At 39.2% G+C, this 27,432-nt stretch overlaps 1 protein-coding gene across 1 annotated transcript in view; it reads left to right on the forward strand.

Moving 5' to 3' along the window:
- Positions 1-27,432, forward strand: part of LOC126161972 (cytoplasmic dynein 2 heavy chain 1) — a 778,966-nt gene that overhangs the window by 230,227 nt on the left and 521,307 nt on the right. The window contains 4 exon segments of the mRNA XM_049918163.1: positions 9,527-9,685; positions 10,060-10,199; positions 17,429-17,645; positions 21,127-21,357. Of these exon segments, the coding sequence (XP_049774120.1) occupies positions 9,527-9,685; positions 10,060-10,199; positions 17,429-17,645; positions 21,127-21,357 (747 nt within the window).

Consider the following 27,432-nt stretch of genomic DNA (forward strand, 5'->3'; position numbering starts at 1 on the left):
TGGAGCTTAAGTGACCTGCCCCTCCGTTTCAGTGTTGATCAACCTGTCCCTCTTTTTTCCCTTAGAAAGTACTTGTAGTTCCAGGAGCTTGGATTATTTCATGTACTTTTATAAATGGTTTATAATAAATAAATGGTTTATTTGTATAATAATTTTTATGGTCGTGGACATAGTCTGTTTATAAACATATGAACATTAATAAGAGTTTAGAAGTAAAGGTAAATTATATGCAACAACATTAAAAATCCTTGAGAGTACAAACATTTATGAATTAACAATTGCTCTAATTTTGTCTGAAGTATGTTTCCATTTAACAGTTTTATGTTATTTAGCATTCTGTTATAAAAATGTCTGCCAGCAGAAAATGGTCTATGATCTGTTGCTCTTTTATTAGTAAATTTTATGTGGCAATCCTCCCTTGGATTTCACTATTGATTATAGTATGCTCTTTTTTCTGTTACAAACAGGATAGTCTTGGGAACATACAATAAATACACTGTTATTATGTTATACAAAATGAAGTATTCCAAAGTAGGTTTGTCATAAGACAAATGGTATACTAGAAAGGCATATTGGCTGGTAGGTGTTACAGGAGATATTTTTTACACATGTAACTGATGTACTCCTTCCATGTAAGATGTTTGTTTACTATAATGTCAATGTCTATCATCTGTTTCAACTGATAACTCTGGCTCAGTACCTACTTGTCTTGATTTATAATTTAACAGAAACTCCATTAGAATTGCCTTATCCTTATTCAGTGCCAACTTGTTTTTGGTGAGATATTCTGTGATGAGGCTGATGTTCCATGAACACAAATGCTTGGTGCTCTTGTCAGCAACTTATAGGACCTCTTCTGACCCCTTGTGGTTTGGTAGTACAAGACCTCAGTATAACTTTTAAAACATCTGACGTACTGTAGCCTTTTCATATGCACATTTTTACGCTATCACATTCACACACAAATTTTTATACTTATAATTAGTCATATTACAGTGCAGCCCTTTTGGTTTGGTACCTGACATCTAAATGTTGTATTCCTCATTCATCCCAGCTTGCGTCTATGCAATGTTCACTGGAAGGAAACTTAATTCTAACATGAATCTAGGCACATAGTTGCTTAATGGCTACTAACATATCACTTTTTCAATATAGACATACTAATTTTTAATCAGTACGCAGCTGTATTCATTAGTCATCTGTGTTACAAGAGTACAAATGTTCATAATGCAGCTGTTGTTTTTATTTACCTTTTGCGCCTGAAAATAAAAATGTTGTCATAGGCGGGACACAATGTCAGTATCTTTTGCAGCTTATTCAAAACTTTACATCTATTCCTTCCTTTGTTGTGCATAGATATCCTCCTATAGTGTTTACTGTAGCTTGTGTATAGTTGCGTGTAAATGTATATACAGTGTGATTTTTTCCACCATGTACAAACTCTAGGGACTGATCGATGAGAGGATATGGAACAAGAAAGGTCTAATGGAATTATGTCCATAAAAGCATGGTTTCCATGCTAAATACCATTTATTCAGTCAGACAGGGTCGTTTCAGTAAGTGAGATATCATGAAGGATGTACCAAAATATGTGGACACCAGACTTGGAGGAAAATGTGATTAACACTGTGGAAGCTGACTGCCATCTCAGTACCAGGCACTTGACCCGCCAGTACAGGGAAAGCCAGATGACCATGTGGAACATTTTCCATGACAGTTGTTACTATGCCACTTACAGTGTGTGCAGGGCTTACCAATGACAGACTTTCCACATCGAGAGCAGTTTTTTCACTGGTTTGTTTACTAGGCAACATGATTCCAGGTTTTGTATCATCCATCCTATTCACAGATGAGGCCCCCTTTACATGAAGTGGTATCTTCAACTTTCATAACATTCATCTGTGGAATAGTATGCCTAACCTCCATGGTATGGTGACAGCAAATCATCAGCATCAGTGCAGCCGGAAAGTGTGGGCTGGGATAATTGGTGACTGTATCTTGGGATCAGTCTTCCTTCCATGTCGCCTAACAGGCTGGAACTATCAGTGTTTCTTGTGGGTGACTTTGTCTCCCCTGCTGGAAGAAGTGCCACTGAAGGTTTGAAGAGTTATGGGCTGCACTATGATGGTGCTCCAGCCCACTTTGCCGTCAATATCAGGAGTTTCTCAGCTGTGTCTTCCCTCATCAATGGATCAGATGAGGGGTTCCAGTTGCATGGCCTGCTCATTCACTGGATCTCAACCTGTGTGATTCCTGGTTGTGGGGCCATCTCAAAAGTATCATGTATGCAAAGCCCATTCCAGATGTCGAGCCACTGGAGCAGTGTAGTCATGCTGCCTTTGACACTGTTTGGGAGCAGCCTGGCTGATGTGAATGTGTGAGACAGAACATGCTACAGTATATACATGCACGTGTTGAGGGACGTGGAAACCATTTTCAACACATACTGTAACAGTGGGTGCATCATACAGCAGGTATTAAACCACAGTCTCTGTAACAAGGCATTATTGAATAAATGGTCTCTAGCATGGAAACCATGGATTTTCGGACATAAGTTCAGTAGATCTTTTTTCTTCTGTATCCTCTCATTGATCAATCCCTAGAGATTTTGCATGGTGGAAAAAATCACCCTGTATACTGTACATGGTAATATAGTGTGTAGATATTATTGCATATACAGTTTTTTTATTGTGTGCACACTAAATGCTCCAGAGATTAATTCTCCTCTCACTTTAGTTTTAGCTTTGTAGTGTAGACTCGTCATTTCTATACCAGTTAACGTATATTGTAAAGTTTCTAAAATACAGTTTGGTTGGCATTCATTTGCTAAGCTGCTTTATTCTACCAGCTATGCAATGCGTCAGACTATGCTGTGCTGTGTGCATTCGCAGTGGCTATTTTGACTTGTAAACTAGCCCCACTGTGCATGTGCAGTGTCTCCCTCTCTTCACTACATCATGTGTTTTGTGTCTCGGGCATATTTCTACAGTGAGTTTAGAGACTGCACAGATCATTCAGGTTCCAATGAACTGTGTAAAATGTTGTGGGTAAGCATGGGCTTCCACGGCCGTTGTCACTGTCAATAAAATTCTTCTGGGCTGTTGACTGCATTGCCAGTATATAAAATTCTCCAACTTTTTAGCCACTATTGCAAGTGGCCTTCCCCATGGCTTTGTGCTGAGCTGACTGTGGAATGAGAGAGGCCCTAGATCTTATATAGCAGCAGATGAAGCTGTTTACATAATTTGATAGGGTACTTGAGGATAGGAGGAGGGGTTTTAGGCATTCTTTATTGGTCTTTATATTATTCCTTGTCATTGGCAGATAAAGACATACTGGATTGGTGTTTACATTATTTCTTGCCATTAGTGGAAACAGGCAAATTAGAAATGGATGGTAGCTGAGACATAGTGCTGTTCACTTGCTGCAAGGTGCGGGCTGCAGTATGCCTGCACGTATGTGTACATACAACAATCATGGTCTCCTGCTCGCCATTGTGAGTTGCTTTACGCACGCTGTCCTCCTGTAACATTGTCACTGTTGGCAGCCAGGACTCTGGAAGCTTATATCTGTCCTCTCTATTCATGTTGGCAGGTCGCGTGGCTATTTCTATCACCTCTCTGATCTTCTTTAGTATAAATGGTTGTGTAATTAGACATGAATGTCTTAAGAAGTATGACTAAATGTGTGTTTTTTCATACTTATTTGACTTCAGTACAGTAGTCAAGCCATGGTCGCAGTAAATTACAGAAAGTTTACATCACTAGTTTCCGTGAAGCTCAGTCACCATTATCAAATGTAACAAATATGAAATAAGTCTTCTGTATTATGATAACCTAAAATAGAAGTAACATCTAACCACAACACCTTTGTCATAAAAAAATATTGTGAATATATCATATTAAATGAAACCTCATCATGCAGTAATGGCAAAGAAGCAAAATCATTGCAGTTGATTGCTGTGAAGCCTTTATCTATATAGAACATTAAAATCTTAATGTCAGATATGTTGGATTAGGATTGGCATTGTCCAACTACTTGCATAATGAACCTGACAAGTGAAAATCTTGTCTTATGAATCTTAGCAATTCTGCTGTTATTATGAAACATACATCACTCGAGCATGAGTTGGAACCTTTAACTGAAGTATCAGAGGGCACCTTGACAATTTAATGAAATACTCTGAGACAAAAATTTCCACATCTTTACATCTTAAAGTTGAAATTACATAGCCTGTAATCTTGAACACCGCACTCAGTAGCACTGTGTCCAAGAAACAATTGTTTGCTTGGATGACACATATACAGCTGAGGCTACCATATGACTTACCAACATGATGGATGCTGCCTCTTTGCCACTTCTCGCAGCTCACAACTCCAGGGTGGCCTTTCCCATTGTCAAATTGTTACCTATTACTATTGTTGCGAGATGCAACCTCTCCTATACCACAACAAACCAAAATTATCCTAAAATGCTCTCTTGAATTGTTCATAAGTGTGGCACATATCTACCATGTCCATGGCTCATAGCAAGATATAGCCTTGTATGTATCCTACAACAAAATGGATATTTTGTGTCTTTTTCCAGTTTCTAGGCAACACATTCTGGGAGGCATTTATGAACACCACTGGGTTCATTCTTTTGCCTTCCAATGAAAAGATAGGGAGCCGTCTATGCTGTAATAAACCTCCATCTGCTAATAATGTGGGAAGACATGCAGCACTGTCTGTTGATGGTGTGGCATTGTTTCGGTACATGTGATTATATTCTGCGTACATCTGCATGACAGGCACAATAGTCGATAGTCGCCGGACAGGCACAATAGTCGATAGTCGCCGGTACCTGCTGCATCTTATATTTCGTATCTACTTTGCCTGATGGGGTTTATAACAACTGTGGATAGGTACTAGGATTATCTTCCTGGTCTAGTGGCACTTGACTGCTTGGTGTTGGATTTCCTTTTATTACTTTTGCAACACTGATTAGGCTACTCCACAACTTTTCCTCTGCTACTTTACTGGCCCAATCTGTCCTAGACAATAGTTAATTCTATTTTTCCTTCATCACCTTGACTACTTCTATGTAAGTTTTATGTTCCTGAAGTACCTTTTGCACAAGGGTACTAACTTGTCTAGTGGGTATCGCTTCAACCCTAATCCTTTAATTATTTCACATTTTTATCAATTCTTTCTTCCTTCTTTTGACCTAACCGAGTGTTTAAATTTGAATTATCTAGTTGCAGTGACAATCCCAGTACTTCTTATGGTAAACCTTTATATACTGACTGCAACTTGTTTACAACACCTGTCAGTGTGTCCAGATTCTTACATATTTACGATTGTGCTTGGTGCATCAATGTCTACCAACGACACTCTTTGATTCAAGTTATTTATATCCTGGGATAAGTCATGAGTAGCTCTGCTTTTAATTCCTGTCTGATGTTTATGGGTTTACCAGTTAATTCATTGGACAGGTCAGTATATAAATTCTGGCTAAGGTCATCAAACTTCTGTGTAAAATTAACTTTGGAATTGTCAAATGCCTGTTTTTCTTCATTTTTAAGAGTCTTAAAATTTTGTGTATGTTTTTCAGCAAATTTGTCAAACTTTTGCTTTTGTTCCTTTGTGAAACCATTTTTTAAACCATTGAATTGTTGTGCTTGTGTAATGAATTTCACATCAAAGTATCTCAATATCTGTCGCATTCATTGTGTCCTGTTCAGGGTACCGGATATACCCTCCATGTTCCATTTAGTTATAATCCCATCAAGTGTCTGTCGCACAGGAAAAGTATAATTTAATGAATATGTGCTATCATGCCTTTTATTCTCACCACGGGAGAAACTGAGAGGCCATTTTGTCTACCGTAATCATGGTAGCATCACGTATTACAATGTAACTGTCATCAGTGTCCATAGGATTTAAGAGGTATAGATGGTCTTCATTACGGTGACCAACATTTTCAACGTAATTGTTACTTGTTGTTGTGTCCATGTGGGCAAAGTCTTGTGTCTGCCTGTTTGCTAATGGACTACCGACAATGGACCTATTTTATGTACTCAATTTTGTTGCATTTAATAAAATGAATAAACAACTGAAAATTGTAGAATAAAACATCCTTTTCGTAATTGTGATGACACTTCATAGTCTAATCTGTAGTGTGTCACTAGCATATACTATGACTCATTTTTAGCGTGAGGTAATTGGATGCACACAATTATCAACATCAAAATAATGGGTTAACATAAACATCTACCTTTTTGAAAAGAATGTCTCAAATCGGGATATACATTGAAAAAGGTCTATGGCTATACTTGGAAGAGGTGCTACTAAGTGCAGTCATGCATGCAGTATGTCGTGAATTTTCCTACCTTCAAGTCAATCTTTTCAGTCTTCTTAATATTAATTCTCCAGTTAATCCTCACTGTTTTATGCACACCATGTTTCTGCCTCTCCTCCATTATGATGGCAATAATATTCCAACCATGAAACATAAAACAGCTATGACAAATAATATAATATATACAATTATGTAATGTTTAAACAGTAACCTGATCCCTTCTGTCTATCACACCATACAAGAAGTGGTTCCCATTGTATGAAAATGCAATTTTTGAGAGAGAAAGGAATGATTATATTAACATAATCACCAGCACTTGTCACTTACTAAAGTTTTTCCATTTACACAAACACCGTGCAGGACATGACGAAAGGTACTGCTTTTAATCCTCTGCAACATGAACTTGAAATGATTAGTCTTGAAAGTTCTCTTCCTGTTGTTGTTGTTGTTGTGGTCTTCAGTCCAGAAACTGGTTTGATACAGCTCTCCATGCTACTCTATCCTGTGCAAGTTTCTTCATCTCCAAGTAACTACTGCAACCTACATCCTTCTGAATCTGCTTAGTGTGTTCATCTCTTGGTCTCCCTCTATGATTTTTAACCTCCATACTGCCCTGAAATATTAAATTGGTAATCCCTTGATGCATCAGAACATGTCCTACCAACCGATTCGTTCTTCTAGTCAAGTTGTGCCACAAAATTCCTCTTCTCCCCAATTCTTTTCAGTACTTCCACATTCGTTAAGTGATCTACTCATCTAATCTTCAGCATTCTTCTGTAGCACCACATTTCAAAAGCTTCTATTCTGTTCTTGTTTAAACTATTTATCCTCCATGTTTCACTTCCATACATGACTATACTCCACACAAATACTTTCAGAAACGACTTCCTGACACTTAAATCTACACTCAATGTTAACAAATTTCTCTTCTTCAGAAATGCTTTCCTTGCCATTGCTAGTCTACATTTTATATCCTCCCTGTTTTGACCATCATCAGTTATTTTGCTTCCCAGAAAGCAAAACTCAACTACTACTTTAAGTGTTTCATTACGTAATCTAATTCCCTCGGCATCACCCAATTTAATTTGACTACATTCCATTAATTTAATTTGACTATGTTCCGTTATCCTCATTTTGCTTTTGTTAATGTTCATCTTATATCCTCGTTTCAAGACACTGTTCTTCCGTTCAACTGCTCTTCCAGGTCCTTTGCTGTCTCTGACAGCATTACAATGTCATTGGTAAACCCGAAAGTTTTTATTTCCTCTCCATGGATTTTAATTCATACTCCATATTTTTCTTTTGTTTCCTTTACTGCTTGCTCAATACCGTATTTACTCGATTCTAAGCCGCACTCGAATTTAAGCCGCACCTGAAAAATGAGACTCGAAATAAAGGGAAAAAAAATTTCCTGAATCTAAGCCGCACGTGAAATTTGTGGCTCGAAATTCAAGGGGAGAGAAAACTTTTAGGCCGCACCTCCAAATCGAATCAAAGTTGGTCCATTGTAATACGAGACACAATTTAGGTCGAATGAATGACAATACAGCCACAGTAGTTTGGTTCGAGTCGTAAGCTTAGCAGGTAGCCATTGATATGCGTCAGGCGCTCCGTCCGTATTTATACGAGTACCCTTCCTTTTTCACGTGCTTCGTCTGGTTTGAATCGATTGCTTAGTTTGCTTTGATCTGATAAGTGCCGTTTACTTTGTTGTAGGTGTTTACGTCACTCTACGCTGAAAATGCATTACTGTACTGTGTCATGCATTGTTTGTCGCATTCTGGTAGTTCGTGTTAATGGCCTGTCGCCGCTCGTGGCATGGCTTGCTTTGTGCGCGCTACCGCCACTTACAATTTAAAAAAAAAAGAAAAGAAAAAAGAGAGTAATCGTCTCATTAGCGAAACAATGGCAAGAGACTGATATTTGTTGTTACTTACACTGCTGCTTTCTTTGATAATGATCAACAAGAACCAAATAATAGACTGCGCATTATAGAAGATGTTCTGAACGAAAGTTTAGCAAAAAATTTTTCTCCCTTTGAAAATCTTTGCAGGTGCCTCTTTAGTACATTACATTCTGCACAGAAATTAGAGTCATCTTAGATTTAAAAATCTAGTCAATTGCCGTGCTTCATTTCTGACTGTCTCACTATTAGGCATAAAAATAATATGAGTATAAACATGATACGATATGTATATTCTTCCACTTTTGCTGTTGTCTCACTCTAGTTTCGTAGTAGGCAGACAGGATTTAAATGAGATAGCAGCAAACACGAAAGAATACATGTCAAAATGCTTATGTTCGTATTATTCTTATGGTGAAAAGAATACTGCATGTGATTCACATTTCATCAGGTTCCTATTAGCAAACATCTCTTCTCACAGGTAGGAAAAAATTCAGAATGTAGAGTTGGCCATATTGACAAACATCCCAAACAGTCTTGCCAGTCGGATTTTCGTAGTACATTGAAATTCTGCTACATTCGAAGATGAACAATACGGAATTTGTATTTACTTCGTTGGATCAGACATGTCTGCTTGTGTCTGTATATGTGTGGATGGATATATGTGTGTGTGTGCGAGTGTATACCCGTCCTTTTTTCCCCCTAAGGTAAGTCTTTCCGCTCCCGGGATTGGAATGACTCCTTACCCTCTCCCTTAAAACCCAAATCCTTTCGTCTTTCCCTCTCCTTCCCTCTTTCCTGACGAGGCAACCGTTGGTTGCGAACGCTAGAATTTTGTGTGTATGTTTGTGTTTGTTTGTGTGTCTATCGACCTGCCAGCACTTTTGTTTGGTAAGTCTCGTCATCTTTGTTTTTAGATGTGCCGGTTAGGCACATTTCTGCTTTATATTTAGTTTTGGAAAAATAGAAGGTAGTCTTGTAGACAATGTGATAGAAGACATGACTCAAATTTAGCGTGTCTCTCTTGAAGTGTGATACTGAATGAATGATACTTTCTACTTTGGTGTCTCCCTTTGTTCTCCATTTTATTTAAAGTTGTAGTGGGAAGTTCCTGTAATCCTAAACTATTGAGACCTAATGAGCCTCTTCAAGTTTCTATGTCTGCTGCAGTGAATTAAGGTCTGGGTTAACAGAGATAATTGTCTGTAACACAATCTGACATATTAGTCACATGACTTACTGGTTTGTCTGTTGATTTCTTACATATATGTATCACTATTTAAGGAGCTGAATAACAGAGCAGCAAGTGAAATTGCCATCAGAAAAGCTTTGGGAGAACTTGATGTTTGGGAAGTTGAAGCAAGATTCTCACTCATTGAACATGCTGATTCACAAGGACAGACTGTAACATTAATAAAGGATTTCAAGGATATATTAAATAAGGTAAATTTTATCTTCACTTGTCTTTGCAGATACACCGTAAATTGACTGCTTACATTTCTGAGTGTGTTGCAGCACAGCTGCCACTTGGTCAAGTTATCACAGGTGGTGTGTGTGTGTGTGTGTGTGTGTGTGTGTGTGTGTGTTTGTGTGTGTGTGTGATTATTAAAACACTCCTATGAAATGGCTTATCTTCCCTCTCCAACATCCTGTACACCAAAAGGTTTCTGTCGTCATCCTCCACTAGTTACGTTGCTTGTTCTCCCATGTGTAGATCACTTGTTCTCTTTATATTACATACATTATGTATCTAGAAATTTGCAGCTCAAGACAGGTGTATGCTTGAATCCCTTAAATCAGTTTTGTTATTTCTACAGATAGGTGATAACCAGTGCCTTCTTCAGTCTATCAAGAACTCTCCAAACTACAGCAGCTTCACAGATCGTGCATCTATCTGGGAAAGAAGGTTAACAGAGTTGGATGAATATTTAAACAGCTTAGCTCATATACAACGCAAGTATGTATAATCTTTTTAAAATAAATGGTTCCATGCTTTAAAGTAGTACTCAGAATATTTTTGAACATGATACTTACCACTTATGGCTGTCAGTATGTTTATTAGCTGAGATGTTAATTTTCACCAATTGTCATGTATGTTGAACATCATCGCCCACATTAGTAATATCTCAAGCTTTCCTCTAAATCAACTGTTTTTAATGCTCTCAGGTGACCAGCCATGTGCAATCATTCTCAAAGCATTATGGTTTGACAGCATGCCTTGCCGTCATCAAGTGCTGCCTGAAGAATAAACTTCTTTTCAAAATAATGCTTTCTTTATTCTATTACTGTTCTGTACACCTTCCCCATTACCTAGCTGCAGGCAGCATTGGGTGGAGTGTTGGTGAGTACTCATGATTTTCAGATGTTGGGAATGAATTCCAGTCCCTCAGTGCTTTGCCACCATCATCAAGTCTGCATGTTGCTCTCAGCCAGTGTTGGGACTTCAGTTGACTAATGATAGGTCCCACACTTCACTAAAAGTGAAGTCACTGCCCCTATTATTCAGGCTTTTGGCAATTCCTGTTTCAACAGCCCCCCCCCCCCCCCCCCCTTAAGAGACAGTCGCAAAAGACAAGATTTGTTCAATTACTTCTGATTGTTCATATTTCATGGAGTCCTTTGTAACTTTGCAACATTTTGCAACTGCAGGTTTTGTGAGTTGGTTGAGTTCATTGAGTCTCCTCTGCTCCTGGCTCATTTCCTCAACTGTTTGCACAGTATACCTGATTTATGTCTTACCACATTTTAGGTGGAATAACAATGGACACTCAGTTTACACTGTCAAGGAACATCAACTGCAATGTCTAGGACACTTACATCATATGGACCCTACTCATCTTCCATGATGTCTGCCCCCAGTAGCTGAGGGGTCAGCGTGACAGAATGTCAATCCTAAGGGCCTGGGTTCGATTCCCGGCTGGGTTGGAGATTTTATCCGCTCAGGAACTGGGTGTTGTGTTGTCCTAATCATCATAATTTTCATCCCCATCGACGCACAAGTCCCCGAAGTGGTGTCAAATTGAAAGACTTGCAACTGGGGAACGGTCTGACCGATGGGAGGCCCTAGTCACATGACATTTTATTTATTTATATCTTCCATGATGCACAGTACTAAGTGAGATAGCACTTTCCAAGAGACCACCTGGAAGTCCCACATTGTGCTTGAAAGATTATGCCAAATGCAATATGAATGCTTTTAATATAGACTGTCACACAAAGGGAGGAACTTACCAAAGACCTCAGCAAATGGAAGTAGTTTGTCGACAATAGCAAGTTCCATGATGGGACTTGGTTCAGTAATTTAGCTGTGAAGGGGGGGTGTAGAGAAGTGCTTACAACTATCTCTTCTTCTGATGTGATGTACACTTGTGGGTACCAAGTTTGGTGCTACGTAAACCTCAGTAAGGCTCCCATAAAAAGTCGCTATATCCCAAACCAAATCCATAAAAAGTTTTCCCACAGCATATCCTCAGACACCTCTAGTCCTCTAAGCATCCACAAAAACTAGCTGCAGAGAAGTAGCCACATTATGATCCTACAGCATCCTGGTCTGGAATATCTGAAGCATATTCTTTGATTTTTGTCATGCCCAGAAATGAGGAATATCTTGCCCACAGTCCTTCTCACCCATCCAGAGTGGTGTTCCCCATGCAATCTATTCGATTTCCTATTGTATCCTTACGCCACATCCCCTCTCTCCTATACAGGCTTATCATCGGACAGAGGGTCACCTATGAAAGCAGTCTTTTCATATACCAGTCCTACTCAATTCCTGTATGGCATTTTATGTAGGAATGATCACCAACCAGCTAATTACCCAAATGAATGGTCATTGCAAAACCGTGCTCAGGAACAGAGTTGACCATGCAGTGGCATAAAACACTTGATTTTAGTGGCTAGTTTACAACTCTCATGGCAACTGGACCCTCAAACAACAGCTTTCATGAGCTATACATTTGAGATTTGTCCACACATCACGTCCTTTGTACCCTTAACACTTCGGAGACCACCCACTCAGAAAATTATTGAGCCTAAGAAACTGAGCATTTATCCCGTTGTTTACAGTGTTACTGGCACATATGTAATTGATGTCTCTTAAAGAGTAATACATGTTAAAAGGAACTAAGCTTAAAGATTTCTTTTCATCTTTGTTATAGTTCTTTGTGAGATTATAAGCTTTAAAACAACGATGACACAAAGTACACACATCAAAAAAAGTTTTGCATCATCCCTGTTCCCAGAACTCCTGAAGATAGACGTTGACTGTGGACATTGTATCACAGACACGGCCCCTTTGACTCTTCAGAAATGTCATTAAACCTGCACAAAGATGTAAACAACTATGCATGAGCAGCACCTATTAGACAGAGGGGATCTGACAGCCGATCAGTTCCAGTCATTCCACCAGGAAGGAAGTACATGGCTCATGTTGTCTGTAGTTCAACTATGCGTAGACGGTCAATACCACAGTTCGATTGTGTCCGCATTGTTACTTTGTGCCAAGAAGGGCTTTCAACAAGGGAAGTGTCCAGGTGTCTCAGAGTGAATCAAAGTGATGTTGTTCAGACATGGAGAAGATACAGAGAGACAGGAACTGTTGATGACATCGCTCGCTCAGACTGCCCAAGGGCTACTACTGCAGTGGATGACTGCTATGTCAGATTATGGATCGGAGGAACCCTGACAGCAATGCCACCATGTTGAATAATGCTTTCTGTGCAGCCACAGGACGTCATGTTACGACTCAAACTGTGCACAATAGGCTGCATGATGCCCAACTTCAACATCCATGGCGAGGTCTATATTTGCAACCATGACACCATGCTGCATTTTACAGATGGGTCCAACAACATGCCGAATAGACTGCTATGGATTGACGTCACATTTTCTTCACTGATGAGTGTCGCATATGCCTTCAACCAGACAATCATTGAAGTTGTGTTTGGAGGCAACCCTGTCAGGCCAAACACCTTAGACACCACTGTCCAGCAAGTGCAACAAGGTGGAGGTTCCCTGCTGTTTTGGGGTGGCATTATGTGGGGCCAATTCTGATGGTCATTGAAGGCATCGTATTGGCTATATGATACATAAATGCCATCCTCTGACCAATAGTGCAACTATATTGGCAGCATATTGGCGAGGCATTCAACTTTATGGATGACAATTCGCACCCCCATTGTGCACATCTTGTGAATGACATCCTTCAGGATAACAACATCACTTGACTAAGAGTGGCCAGCATGTTCTTCAGACATGAACCCTATTGAACATGTGTAGGATAGATTGAAAAGGGCTGTTTATGGACGACATGACCCACCAACCACTCTGAGAGATCTACGTCGAATCACCATTGAGGAGTGGGACAATCTGGACCAACAGTGCCTTGATGAACTTGTGGATAGTATGCCATGACAGATACAGGCATGTATCAATGCAAGATGATGTGCTACTGGGTATTAGAGGTACCGGTGTGTACAGCAACCTGGACCACCACCTCTGAAGGTCTCGCTGTAGGGTTGTACAACATGCAGTGTATGGTTATCACGAGCAATAAAAAGGACAGAAATGACATTTATGTTGATCTCTATTCCAATTTTCTGTCCAGGTTCTGGAACTCTTGGAACCAAGATGATGCAAAACTTTTTTTGATGTGTGTATAATTACTCTCCCAAGATAAAAGTGTGAGTTGTGTTATTGAGCAATTTCTTCCACTTGAGCTTCCAAACTTACTTGCTCAATCAACAAATGTGACGCATTTGTAGGATAATTATAGAAAACTCTAAAGCTAAATTGAGTACACACTGAAATTACATCAATGTTATCATATCGACTCAGCCATCTGTGACAGGCCTTGTTACATTTGCCAATGTTTCTTTCAATGTAATTCTAGAAACTGACAACAGGAGACAGCACAACAGGAGACATCACCAGTAAAGGAACAGGTAGGAAGATATTTATACATTGTGCTCACATGAAATGAGTTTTTGAGCGATAGTTGGCTCATGCTTCAAGAAAATTGCAGCCCGACTTCTACTCAGGTGCAGCTTTTTTTGACACAGATCTGTAGCCTGAACTATGCTTTGGCTTGGTCTCCAAAGTGTTAATGCTTCTGCCCTCAACCTCATCTTTTTGCCCCTGTGGGTATGTTTCAGACAATGAATCCAAAAACAGAAGGTGTGATTCATATTTTTGTGGTTCCGTACCTTATTGGTAAAAATAGAATCCTTACAGCAGGCTGCGTGAGCTCAAGAGCTCAGCTGTGAACAGCTAGATGCCTGCGGGCACTGGTGGGGAGGACTGAGTAAACAGCATGCGCACAGTGTCACAGGTGTACAAAGCTGGGCAAACAGGTTACTTGCACCACTGTGCACAAAACACTGGCTAGGGAGGAGACCATGTACAGTGCAATACAGAGTGACTGATTATAACTAACAAAAAACATCAATATGAGCTAAACGTATGAACATTTTTTTTAGTTTATGAAATACATTTCTGTCTGTTCATGAGTAATGAAGTAACGGGTGTCAGTCCTCAAGCTGCAGCAAGATGCAGAGTACTCTATAAGTGTTGGGTCATGCAGCTGGGACCTTTCTGCAGCTTTTGCTCTCTTCATTGTAGAAAACAGTTGTTCTCAACCATATGTTGAGCCTAACACAGATATGATGTCAGATACATTCCTGTGTAATTTGGGAAAGTTTTCTGCAAGACAATCATGATACCACCTTACCACATGTATAGTGTTGTAATATCTGTTCTTAACCAGTGTGCTGCTTTGAAAATCTATTAGTTCTAATTGCATTTCTGAAGGAACAGTAACTGGTACAACTGAAACTAGAGTATGAAACAGTTTTAACTCATTTTTTAAGCATTGCATGTCCTTAAACCTCACCTCAAAACTTTGACGAAGTTGTACGATTATTTGTTGATAATCACCAAAACTTACTTCTTCTGGCAATTGGAGGGATGGAAAACATTCGCAAAAATTAAACTTCCACTACCAAGTTGCCTTTGAGATAGATGAACTTTGTGGATCAATGCATTAATTTTATCACTTATATTAACAATTAATAAATCCTTTCCTTGAAGTGACATATTTAAGCTGTTTAAATGTCTTGTGATGTCAGTTAGGAAGGCCAGGTCTTCTACCCATTTCTCATCGCTGAGTGATGGTTGCCTCTCTCCTTTCATTTCCATAAATAATGTAATCTCTTCCCAAACTGTGAAAAATACAATGAGAACTCTGCCTCCACTAAGCCACTGTAATGTGGAGTGATAAGGAATATCAGGATAGGCTGCTTCCAGGTCATGCAAAGAGCCTTTGAACTGACAGTGGTTGACACTGTGGAGCCTTACGGAATTTACACACTTCACCTTGAACTTCATAATGTCAGCACATTTCACACTTTTAGCACAATGGGCATCCTGGTGCACAAAACAGTGTATGCCTGATATTTCTTTCTGAAATTCCATCTTTATATTTTCCTTCAGATGAGTCAAAAAACCTTGCTGGCTTGCAACCATTTGCAGTGCACTGTCTGTTGCTATAGAACATAGCCTGTCTCATGACAAGCACATGTTTTCTACAGACTCACAAACAACCTCAAACATGTCTTCACTTGTTGTATACTCCATCGGTATCATGTCCAGCAGCTCTTTGAAAACCTGTTGTTCTAAATTAATACCCCTCACAATATAGCAAGCTGAGCAATGTCTGTGATATCTATAGCTTTGTCAAGGGCTAACAAAAATCTATAAAAGTCTGGCACTTCTGTTTTAGTTGATTTTCCAAATCTGTGCTTGTATTGTGGATCCGGTGACATACTGTTTGCTTGAGGCAAACTCCATCGAATGTCATAAAATCTGCTGGCTTTAAGCACTCAACAACAGTGAACAAGCATGATTTCACCAAGGGACCGATTGAGAATGGTGGTCCAGTTGTTGCAGTGATGTGTGCAACTTTGTAGCTTGTTCGAAGCACCACATCAATTCAGTCTACAGTAGTAGCATAAAACATATGTAATAATGAAATCAATACAAATACAGAATGTGTAGAAGAAGTATGTATTCATTAATTATTTTTATGTACTTATTTTGCCTCAGATATACCTGTTGCTGAACTTCGTCCTTCAGTGCAACTGTCCAGCTTGTCGTACTGAGTTGATTGAGAAGACATGTAGTGATGCCGTATCTTATACTTCTTTGTTGTATTCAGAACTTTATGACACACAAGACACTGAAGCAACCCATCTTTCTCAACAAACAAAAACTGTTCTTCCCAACTTGGTGAAAAAGGCAATGGGCTGCTTTTGGAGATCATTGTCATTACTAAGTCCAGTACAAAGCACAAGACGTAACTAAGCGACAGGCACGTAATGCAGCAGTGCATACACACAGTGAAATTGACCCTTACAGGCAGCCTATCCCCTAGCACCTGCTCGCTGGGCGAGCCTGTGAGTGCCCTTGGGTGCCTGTGCCCCATGGGGCTGACTTTGAACAGCCTGCCTGATATGATTACTTTGTTGTTCGTCTCTCTGTCTGTTAAGACCCCTTCTTCTCAGAAATGGGTTGCTGTATCAAGTTGAAATTCACATCAAATATTAAGGTCTTTGGTCCCTTGATTGTGTAAAAAATTTGAGCTTCTAAGTCAACGCAGTCAAAATATACGGCCTTTTATGCCACATGTTTTGATGCTTGCAAGCCTACCCATTAATTAGAATGATTTAAGTCTGCGTAGGCAAAAGATATTTAAAGAAAGTGATGGTAGATGAGGTGTGTTTCGGGTAAGGTGAAAACTAGTTGTAAAATGTCTAGATATTATAAGATGAATCTAGTGGGCAGTAGCATTAATTGTTGCTGATTATTATAATCAATACTAAGAATTTGAGCCATAGAGCTTTTCCTTGGATTTATTGTCAAAATGAAGAGCAGCATTATGTAATCTGTTTTATGCCTGCGAACATATTTCACTCAATAATCAGTATTTTAATTTCATGTTAGAACAAATTTGCTCCTGCTTTGCATCATGACACTGGAACTGTGCTGTGACTCTAATAAGTTAGCTTACTGATTAGTAGTTAAGCTCTAGTCTATGTCCCTTGACCTTATTATCATATGTCTATTTAGGTGCAGATATATTGTATTGTGCATTATATCTGGTGGTTGAAATAATTAAATTCTTTATTACAGATGGGTATATTTGGAACCCATATTTGGTGCTGGAACATTGTCGCATGATTTGGCTCGTTTTCAACGTGTTGATCGTGACTTCCGTTTGATCATGTCGGATGTAGCACGTGATCCCAGAGTAGTGATGCTGTGTAAAGTGCGTGGTCTCTCTCACATGCTGGCAAGACTGCGTAATCAACTGTCTCTTTGCCAAAACAGTCTAAACACATTTTTAGAGGTATGAATAACAATTATATCTGGTACACAGTGAACTTTTACAATATTTTCCTGGAATGGTAGGTAGTTCGTTACAGTTGTGAAGTATTTATAGAAAATAATATGGCCACTGTTAAACTGTGTGGCTGTGTTAATTTTCTTCTCATCAGGGTCTCTCTTAATATTTGAAAATGCAACTTAGTGTTGTTCAGTGCCTAAGCCACAAATGTTCTTGCATTTTAGATTAATCTTGATGAGGGAAGAAATAAACTCTCAGTTCCATGATATAATCATTAATCTTTCCACTTGGTAAGGAAAGAAAGAAATCCTCAATTCTGTGCTGTAATCATTAATCTTTCCATTTTCTTTGTTTAGAACTTTACCATGTGCTGAAATTCCAAATCAATCAGATACCAAGTAGCTGTAGGGCTAATACCACATGTTTATATTATGTATACCTGTTAAAAAAATTCATGTTATGCTCAAAGATAACTCATCCATCATCTGACTGGAGGGCAGCTGCACAGCTAAAACAACCAAACTATGCCTGACCAATATTTTCAATTTTTAGTTTTAGGAATAATTTCTGAAGTATTGGAATTGTTCATGAGAAGAAGGTAATGATATCTTTAGTGTTGTTCTGCTTGCATCTGATGGAACTTCAAGAGTTTTATAAGGTTTGTTCTCTACAGTGGGATAGACAGGTGTCACAGATATTATTAAAAGGCACCCAAATAACTGCATATACAAGGTGTGATCAAAACGTAATGGGAATTGTTTTAATATCATGGGTTTTATACATTCGATTTTCAAAATTTTTTTCTGTCTTGGTGGTACCAATGTTTCTGATGCATGCCTGCATTTTCAGCTGTTTTGAAGATTTACTAATTGCTGATAGTCGAAAAGGTTATACGTGTCTTCGAGTGCTCAAGGAATTTTTACTTTCACAAAGATGGATCATAGAATTTGCATTAAATTTTGCTTGAAAAATGGATATAAGTGCAGCACTGCATTCAAAATGTTGACCTTGGCTTTTGGCAAATCTGCTATGAGTCAGACAAGATTTTGTGGGTGGTATAAACATTTCAAAGAGGGTCGAGAAGACATTGAAGATGATGACTGACCTTAGACTCCTTAGCACATCAGCACAGAATGGCAGTGTGGAAGAAGTAAAAAAACTAGTTCTGGAAAATTGTCGAATCACCATCAGAGAGGTTGCTGATGATTCTGGCATATCGTTTGAGTCATGCCAAGCAGTTTTCGTGGCTGGTTTTGGCATGAAACGTGTAGCAGCAAAGTGTCTTCTGAAATTGTTGAATTTCAACCAAAGATGACATGAAGTAGACATCACTCAGGAGTTAGTGTATGAAGTCGACAGCAATGCAGAACTTCAAAAGAAAATTTTAACAGGTGAAAAACTTGGGTATTTGGTTATGACATTGAAAGCAAGCCAAATTGTACCAATAAAACAGCCTGAAGAGCCAAGACTGAAAAAAGAAATCAGCAAGTTTGATCATGTATGAAGGTTCTTTCTACCTTTTCTTTGATTACAATGTGATAGTCCTTCATGAGTTATGATTTTATGGTCAGTAAGGAATACCCCCTGAAAGTTATGTGCCGTTTGTGTGATGCCACCTAATGGAAACAACCAGAATTGTGGCAAAACCACTCATGGAAATTACATCATGATTATGATCCTTTTCACACCACAATGTTGTTCATGGTTTTTTGGCAAAACACAAAACTGTTACATTGCCCCAGTCACTGTATTCACTGGATGTGGTCCCCTGCAACTTCATTCTATTCCTGAGGCTCAAGAGGACCAAGAAAGGCTGTCGTTTTGCCACCATTTATGAGATAAAAAAAGAATCACTGGAAGAAGCTGAACACCATAACAAAAAGTTGGTTCCAGAAGTGCTTCCATGATTAGAAAAACTGCTGTTACAAGTATATTGTATCTGAGGGGGTATTACTTTGAAGGGAACAAAGTTGATGTTGATGACTAAATAAAGATTCTTTAAGAAAAACAAAAATTCACATTAATTCTTGATCAAAGATTCTTTAAGAAAAACAAATCTTCTAATGCTGTGCTGCAGTAAGAAGTGGTGTGACTTTGGATTGCAAGCAAAATCCACACCTCTCACACATGAGTTGACTTACTTGATATGCACAGCCGATCTTCTTCTCTGGATAGCAGACTACATCGATCTCCAAAACCTCCTTCTCCAAAGAATAATGCTGGTTACGGGAATTTATCAGACTCTCTCTCTCTCTGTCTCTCTCTCTCTCTCTCTCTCTCTCTCTCTCTCTCTCTCTCTCTCTCTCTCTCTACACTCTTTTGCAATAAGTGAATACTCACAGAATACTTTTAGTTTAGCCTTGGTATATTTCAACTTCCACAAAGAACAAATTCACCACTTCTGCCATAAATATTCAAGTGTTTGCAAGTCAACTGATTTGCCTAGCATTAGATTCGATTAAATACTTCTTTGTGTGTAGTTTTTGCAACCACTTAATTATGAACGTGTCTTATTTCTAGCAAGTCCAACACATGAAGTACAACTAATGTCTACAATCAATTGTTCATTTTTTAACAATAATCACAGAGACTAAAACACAAAGGAATGCTGCATGATTACTCCTTGCTCTTCCAATATGGCTTCCTCGGCGCGAACGGCAAACACTTGTTGATGCCGTTCGACAGTCACACACAAACATGTGTCGTGCAGTATGTATGTTCTCTCACTCTTATTTTTAAAATATTGTGTTCGAGACAGTAGATGGATGAGTGGTTCTGGAATTTATGCAAACATTCTTGAAGCACTACAAAATTCCCATTACTTTTTGATCAATCACACCTTGTACTTTTTAGGATTTGATTCGAATTCCTCCTTGTTTATACATTTTGGGTTAATGCAAAGCTTAAATAAATTATGAATGTTGTCATTTAGTGTGTATTCCCCATGTCTTCTTTTATGGTCTGTGGGTTCATAAATTTGTTTCCTGGTTACTACTCTTCTCTTCTTCTAGTTAATTTCTGTGAGTTAATCGCAGCCATTAGCGGTTCAAAAGTGAAAGTGACACCCATAGCCAGTACACAGTATCTAATTACAGTTTTTTTATTCTTAGATTTTTCCTGTTTATTTCCATCAGTTTCTAGCTCTGTTTCTATAAAGAATTTCACATGACTAAAAGATTTTTTATGGGTGTTTGTTTTCTATGAAGATTTGTTCATCTATTCCATATTGCTGTTTGATCTCTCACTTAAGGTTTGGTGCTCTATCTGTGCTCTCCCACATTTTACCAGGCCTTCTCCATCTTCTCCATTTCCATCTCCATCTCCATTAGCCTTCTGTGTGTACCATACCAAATTTGTACTAACTCAATGTGTTTTTTAAATATAAATGCTCATATTTCAGAACAGTCGTAAATAGTTTTTATGATATCCCATGTGAAGTGTAACTGAAGTCTATAATCATATATCCTAATCTTCTTTGTTACAGGAGAAGCGTTCAGCATTTCCTCGGTTTTATTTTCTTAGTGATGATGATCTTCTTGAAGTACTTGGTCAGTCAACAAGGGAACGAGTAATCCAGGCTCACTTACGTAAATTATTTGCCGGTGTACATACAGTCAGTTTGGACAGCTCTGGACAGATGGTGACTGCAGTGCATTCTCTTGAAGGTGAAACTGTAACATTAAAGAAAGCTGTGAGCATCAGTAATGATGTAGAAGTAAGTATAAATATGGTGATGAAGAGTACCGGAAATTAACCATAATGTTCTGATAAAATGGGATGTTCTTGGTGCCTTGATATTAATTTTTACTATTATCCAGTCAGTTTAAAGTACAATGCACAATGAGGTGGAGAAATTGTTATAAACAGGGTTTATCATAAGGGTGATGATAACTGAATTGTAAAATATGTAGATTTAGGTTTCCTTTACATTTTCTTATCAGTCTTAGTAGTTTCCATGATAATAGTGTCACAAGCCGAGTGGAGATCAAATGATAGTTTTCTAAAGTTTCTTCTCACAACTTTTAGCAACTGCCCTTAATAGTATTTCCACATTTTAGGAAAAGCTGGTCACTATATACAAAAGTTCGTTGAATGTTAACACTATGAAGTTATTCATTCCGTAAATGCAGCCTGCAACATTGTTGATGGAACAACTTTGTAAATTATATTTGATTAAGTTTTGTTACATCAGAGCAGTGTGCTGGCATAGTCATCAGTGCAAACTCATGTGTTAAGTACGAATAAATGTCATCATGGCATTTACAATAATCATTTGCTACAGTTAAAAATAATAAGACTAGTTACATCCAGCCTATCTCAAAAGATCATTGTTTGATTAATATTTTATGTATTGATGCAAGTATTGAAATGCATTTTCAAATGTATATATATAGACACACACATACTAGCTTTTTATCCAAAGCTTGAGCTGCATTCGCATTTGCATCATACGTTACACACATATCCTCCTGCCTCTTCTCTCTGTCCATATTGTCCTCCCCCTTCTCCCTGACTGGACTCACTTTTGGGAGGGCAACGGTACAGACCTGCATCTGGCATCCGGATTTAGGTTTCCTGTGATTTCCATGAATTGCTTCATGCAAATGACTGGATGGTTCGTTTGACAGGTCATGGCCGATCTACTTTCCCATCCTTCCCTAATCCGATGGGACTGATGACCTCACTATTTGGTCCCCTCCCCCAAACCAACCAACCAACTTTCCCTCTGTCCTTCTCCTCCTCACCCTCTGTTTCCGTCCATTTTCTCCTCAACTGTCTCTGCCGATCTCCTGCTCTACCCTCTCTCTGTCCACCTCTGTATTCCCCCATTTCCCTGTCCATCTCTTCCTTCCCCCTCCCTCTTTCAATTGCCTCTTCACCCCAATCTGTCTCATTCTGTCCCCTCTCTCATTCAGTCCCCTCCTCACCCATTCATATCTCACCCTCCACTATCTCTGTGTCCATCTCCTCCTCCGCCTCTCACCGTCCATCTCCTTCTTCCCCTTCTCTTGGTCCATCTCTCCCTTCCCCCTTTTCTCTGTCCATCTCCTCCTCCCATGTCTCTGTCCATCACCTCCTCCTCCCTTCCTTTGTCCATTTTATCCTCCATCCTCTCTCTGTCTGTCTCCTATGTCAGTCCAATGGAAGGTGGTTCTTACCCGCATGCACACACACACACACACACACACACACACACACACACACACACTCACTTTGTATTGTACACTACAATTAAAATTAGCTCAGCTGTTGTTCAAAATTTGTTATTAATTTATTATGTTACACATTTTAGATTAAGAGCTTCAATAATTTTAGTGCAATTAAATATAAAATCTGAACTTGGATATAAAAAATGAAAACTACATAATTAGACAAATGTATCATATCTATTTAAAATTTTGGCTGCCAATGCTGCAAGATTAACTCAAAATTGTTGGTTTCTCTTTTGCAAAATAGATTGCTTCTTGATACAATGCAATTAACTATTATGAGAACAGCAGCAGATAATCATTCTGCAGCTCCTTTTTTTATATAAAAAAACTTGTTGCTTCCTCAGTCACATTAAATTACTGCTGTTTATATCTCAGTGCCAATTCAGTGTCATTGTGACTGCATTCATATTTATTATAGAATGTGGCCTACAGATCAAGGTTCATATATGTAAACACAATGCTGCTACTTAGTATGCAGCAGTTGGGAATTATATAGACCAAACACAGCAGATGTTGCATGAATCAGTTCCATTAACTTTTAAACATAAGCAAGAGACAGCATAGACAAGTATATTAATACTGAAGACTTCTGAAATCAGAGGAAAAGACACTATGAGGCAATGACACTAATACCAATTTCACTCATCTTTGTACTGGCATGGAATTTAATTGGAGCAATACTCATGCATTTTCATTTGTGAATGAATATTTTAGAACAGACATCGGCATTTCTGTTTTGCTTTGTCATCCTCAATTTCAGGCCCTGTCACATCTGGACACTTTAAGTTGTGTGCTACTAACAGACTTTACATATGAGCAGAATTTCTGTGGACTTTGTTACAGATCTTTTGCTATTATTGTGTCAATGGTTGTTATGAAGGCTTCACACATTGCCTCTTGACAGCCACATTTTGTGGCACATGATTTGTTGTACACCTATTATGCTATAGTCTGTTTCTTTAGAAGTCTCTTTATATTAACTATACCGTGAAGGGTCCCTCCCATCAAGAACTGTTCCGGTAGGTATACGTCTGTCATGCACAATGTCAGCTATTCTCCTGAAAGTTGAGCCATTGTTCTTCTGCATGCTTCTGACTGGGGCTAAATGTATCAAGAGTGTCTTTGAAATATGACAGTACTGTGTTTTCATCTAGTTTGCTGAACGTATTAATCTTTTTACATATTTTAGTCTACATTGACGGTCACTGTATCTTCAACTGCTTCTAGGTCGCTGTTACCAATTTCAATACAGACGTCCTAAGAGAGATCAGGTCCGTACTTTTGGCCAGTATATCAAATGTATATCTGTCATCAGTGCACTTCCACACTATCTGTCGAAGATAGTTTTCAGAGAAGGCATTTCATAATGTTTCACAGGATTTCGTGTCACATCCATCATTTACTAGACTGTTGTGATGGTAGTATGATTTTGGAACTTATTTGGTAGTGAACTGAGCTTTTCCTTAAAGTTCCCAGTTGCATCCAGGGTCTGGTACCGTGCGCTGCGGAATTTGAATCCGTGCCAGACATCATGGACGTCGAAGACCCATAGAGGTCTCTGCAGCATCGCGCCGTAAGCTGTGGCGGTGCATGCCTCCTGGCCCGCTTTTAGTGTGAGGGCGCCACAGTGGAACACGTGGTCCCAGCGGCTAATAGTGACAACCCCGATAGCGTACTTAAGCGCGTGCCTCTCGCTCAGCCAGCCAGTCTGATCTCGCGTACGTCGGTTTACACCTCACTTCGTGCAAGACAGCTTACTTCCTTATTCTGTGTACGAGTGGACGTGTTTGTTTCCTTGTGATTCTGTTGTTCGATCTTGTTGTATTCATTCTGTCCTTCGTTGGTCGTGTCCGTCCTCTCTCGCTGTGTTGTTGTTTACGGGCCTCTCCGCGAGTCCCACCACGCTTTCCGTCATTGTTACCCCGCGGCCATCCTGGTCGCAGCTACAACACAGGGTGAGTATGCTGGTCAACAGAAAGATCTAATTACAAGTTTAAATCCACTTTTGATGCTCAGTCTTTCCCAAGCAATCTCATATGCAGTCTCAGTTTATATCTTGGTAGAAATGAGTTTTTTTATTTTTTGGCAACAAATATGCTATCTCTGTTTCCCATCAGCCCACCCATTCAGTGTGCACTGTATGTGGGTACCATAACAAATATGAGTAACAAGGGATATTGAACGTACACATAGAAGGGCAACAGGAATGTCACAGATTTGTTTGACTTACAGAAGAGCCTCTTGTAGCTCCTGAAAACCCTGAACTGGTAGACACGTGAAGATAAATGCCAACTTTTCCTCAATCCCCTGCTTACAATATTCCAAGAACTAATATTAAATGAGGAATATAGGAATATACAATCTCCTACATGTTGCTCTCATTTGGACTAAGAAAATAAGGCTAAAGTAATGAAGTAGGGAAACCCTAATAATGACACAATGGGAAGTACTCTCTGCAATACACTTCACAGTGGTTTGCACTGTATTGTAGACATAAATGTAGGTGTAGATGTAACACTATTATGAGAAGGAAAGTTGCTGCTCACCATGTAGGGGACATGCTGAGTCACAGATAGGCACAATGAAAAGACTCTCACAATTAAAGCTTTCAGCCTTTAAAGCCTTCATCAACAACAGACACACATTCGTTAGTGCAAGCATGTGTGCGTGCATGCGGATGCAGTATGTCCGTGACATACCATTGTGCCATTTGATTTCCATCTGTCACTACCAGCTATGACGTGAAGTCATAGCTGAGAGCTCTCTGCAGCATGATGTCAGGGGAAATGCCACTGTTCCTCTCCATTACATTGGAAGAATGCGAGCTAGTTCACCACCTTACTTATTGATGACGTTCATCTGGGGTAGTGCAAAGCTACAGTTGATTGCTGAGCGCAGTGTGATGCCATTCATTAGCAGTCTGTGCTTGCTGGTCATGTCACTACTCCAAACACAGCTGTATGTATTGTGGTGTTAATAACAGCCTATGCATGGGACAGTAATTCCATAGTTTGGCTGTTGCTATTTTATGACCAATGGTGCAGCATGATATGGCATGTTGTAGGGCGTCCATTACTGCTTCTTTGATTGCAGGTGCAGATGTAGAAGTGTTATATGGCGATCTACCCTTGTGATGGTCAGATGTGATTGACCAGAACTTTGTTGATGTATTAGCGTGCCTTCATGTTTCTATGCATCCAACTTCAGGTCACTGTCGTATCCGAATATTCCGTAAGTACGGTTTTTGCAGAATTCAATCAGCTGTGATTTGAAGACCCACAACGTGGTGTTTCAAAATTTTTCAGGTGCTAATAATGCTGTTTCACACAAGTAGTTGGCACTGAGTGGCATCTCCTTGCCCTTCTTAGTGATCACTCAACATATGATACTGTTCACACACTATAGATCCCTACTAGTTCTGATAACAGTCCTAAACACAAACAACACTAATTCACTCTGATAACTGTTCCACCTGTAACACCAGAATTGCAACCCCAGTCATTTACAGACACAGCAATGTTGTGTATTCATGGGGCTTCACTTTTTTGTCATGCAGTATATATTTGCTGATACCATTTTGTATTGAGAGATTCACTGCAAAAGTTTTGAGGAGAGTTTTCTAATGGAATGTTAATTCTCACTTTCTGTGAGTAGGTTAAGAATGTCATATTTATTAAGTGATCCATACTACTATGAACATTTACCAGTTATTATAGTTGTTGCCAAGGCTGAGTTTTTTCCCTTCTGCTCAACACTCAGTCACCGTCAGCTTTAAACTGGAAAGGGAACACCTGTTGTACAATTATTATGATTTCAGTAGTCAGTTAATTGAGTTGTAAAGCACTATGCAGTTGCAGGAGAATTTCAGGAAACTCTCAACATCCTGTGAAGAAGTATTTTTTTTTTTCTAATCCTGAAGAAGAAGAGCTTCATTGGAGGACAAGAGAGGACATTTGAAATGATGTTTGACAGCATTCTGGCCTGAAAGTTATGCTACAAATTAAATCACAGTTCTCGTCTGAAATCCTACTTGTCTGTGTCCAAGTCAGAAAAGTTTCAATGTGATGAATATCTCGTTTTTTTTTCTGATGAGTGAAAGTGCATTGATATGAAATTGTACGAAGAAATCTTGTGAGTATTCTTTAAGAGCACCTCTAAATGTGTGCCGTATATTACTCTTGTTGATGAAATCTGGATTTATCAGTTTGATCTAGAAATCAAGTGTTTGAGAACACTGATGAACATCCTCCAATTGAAGTGAACAATCTAGTAAATGTCAAAAACAAAATTCTGACAACTTACTTTCTGAAAAGTGACCATGTTGCATTATGCCTCTGGGGAAGAATGTCCGCCCCTGGTAGCTAAGTGGTCAATGCGACGGAATGTCCTACCTAATGGCCCGGGTTTGATTCCCGGCTGGGTCAGAGATTTTCTCCCCTCAGGGACTGGGTGTTGTGTTATCCTTATAATCATCCTTTCAGCCCCATCAACACGCAAGTTGGCCAAGTGGTGTCAACCCAAAAGACTTGCACGAGGCAAACTGTCTACCCAATGGGAGGCCCTCGCCGCATGGCATT

Source organism: Schistocerca cancellata, chromosome 2, assembly GCF_023864275.1.
Source record: "Schistocerca cancellata isolate TAMUIC-IGC-003103 chromosome 2, iqSchCanc2.1, whole genome shotgun sequence".
Taxonomy (NCBI): Eukaryota; Metazoa; Arthropoda; class Insecta; order Orthoptera; family Acrididae; genus Schistocerca; species Schistocerca cancellata.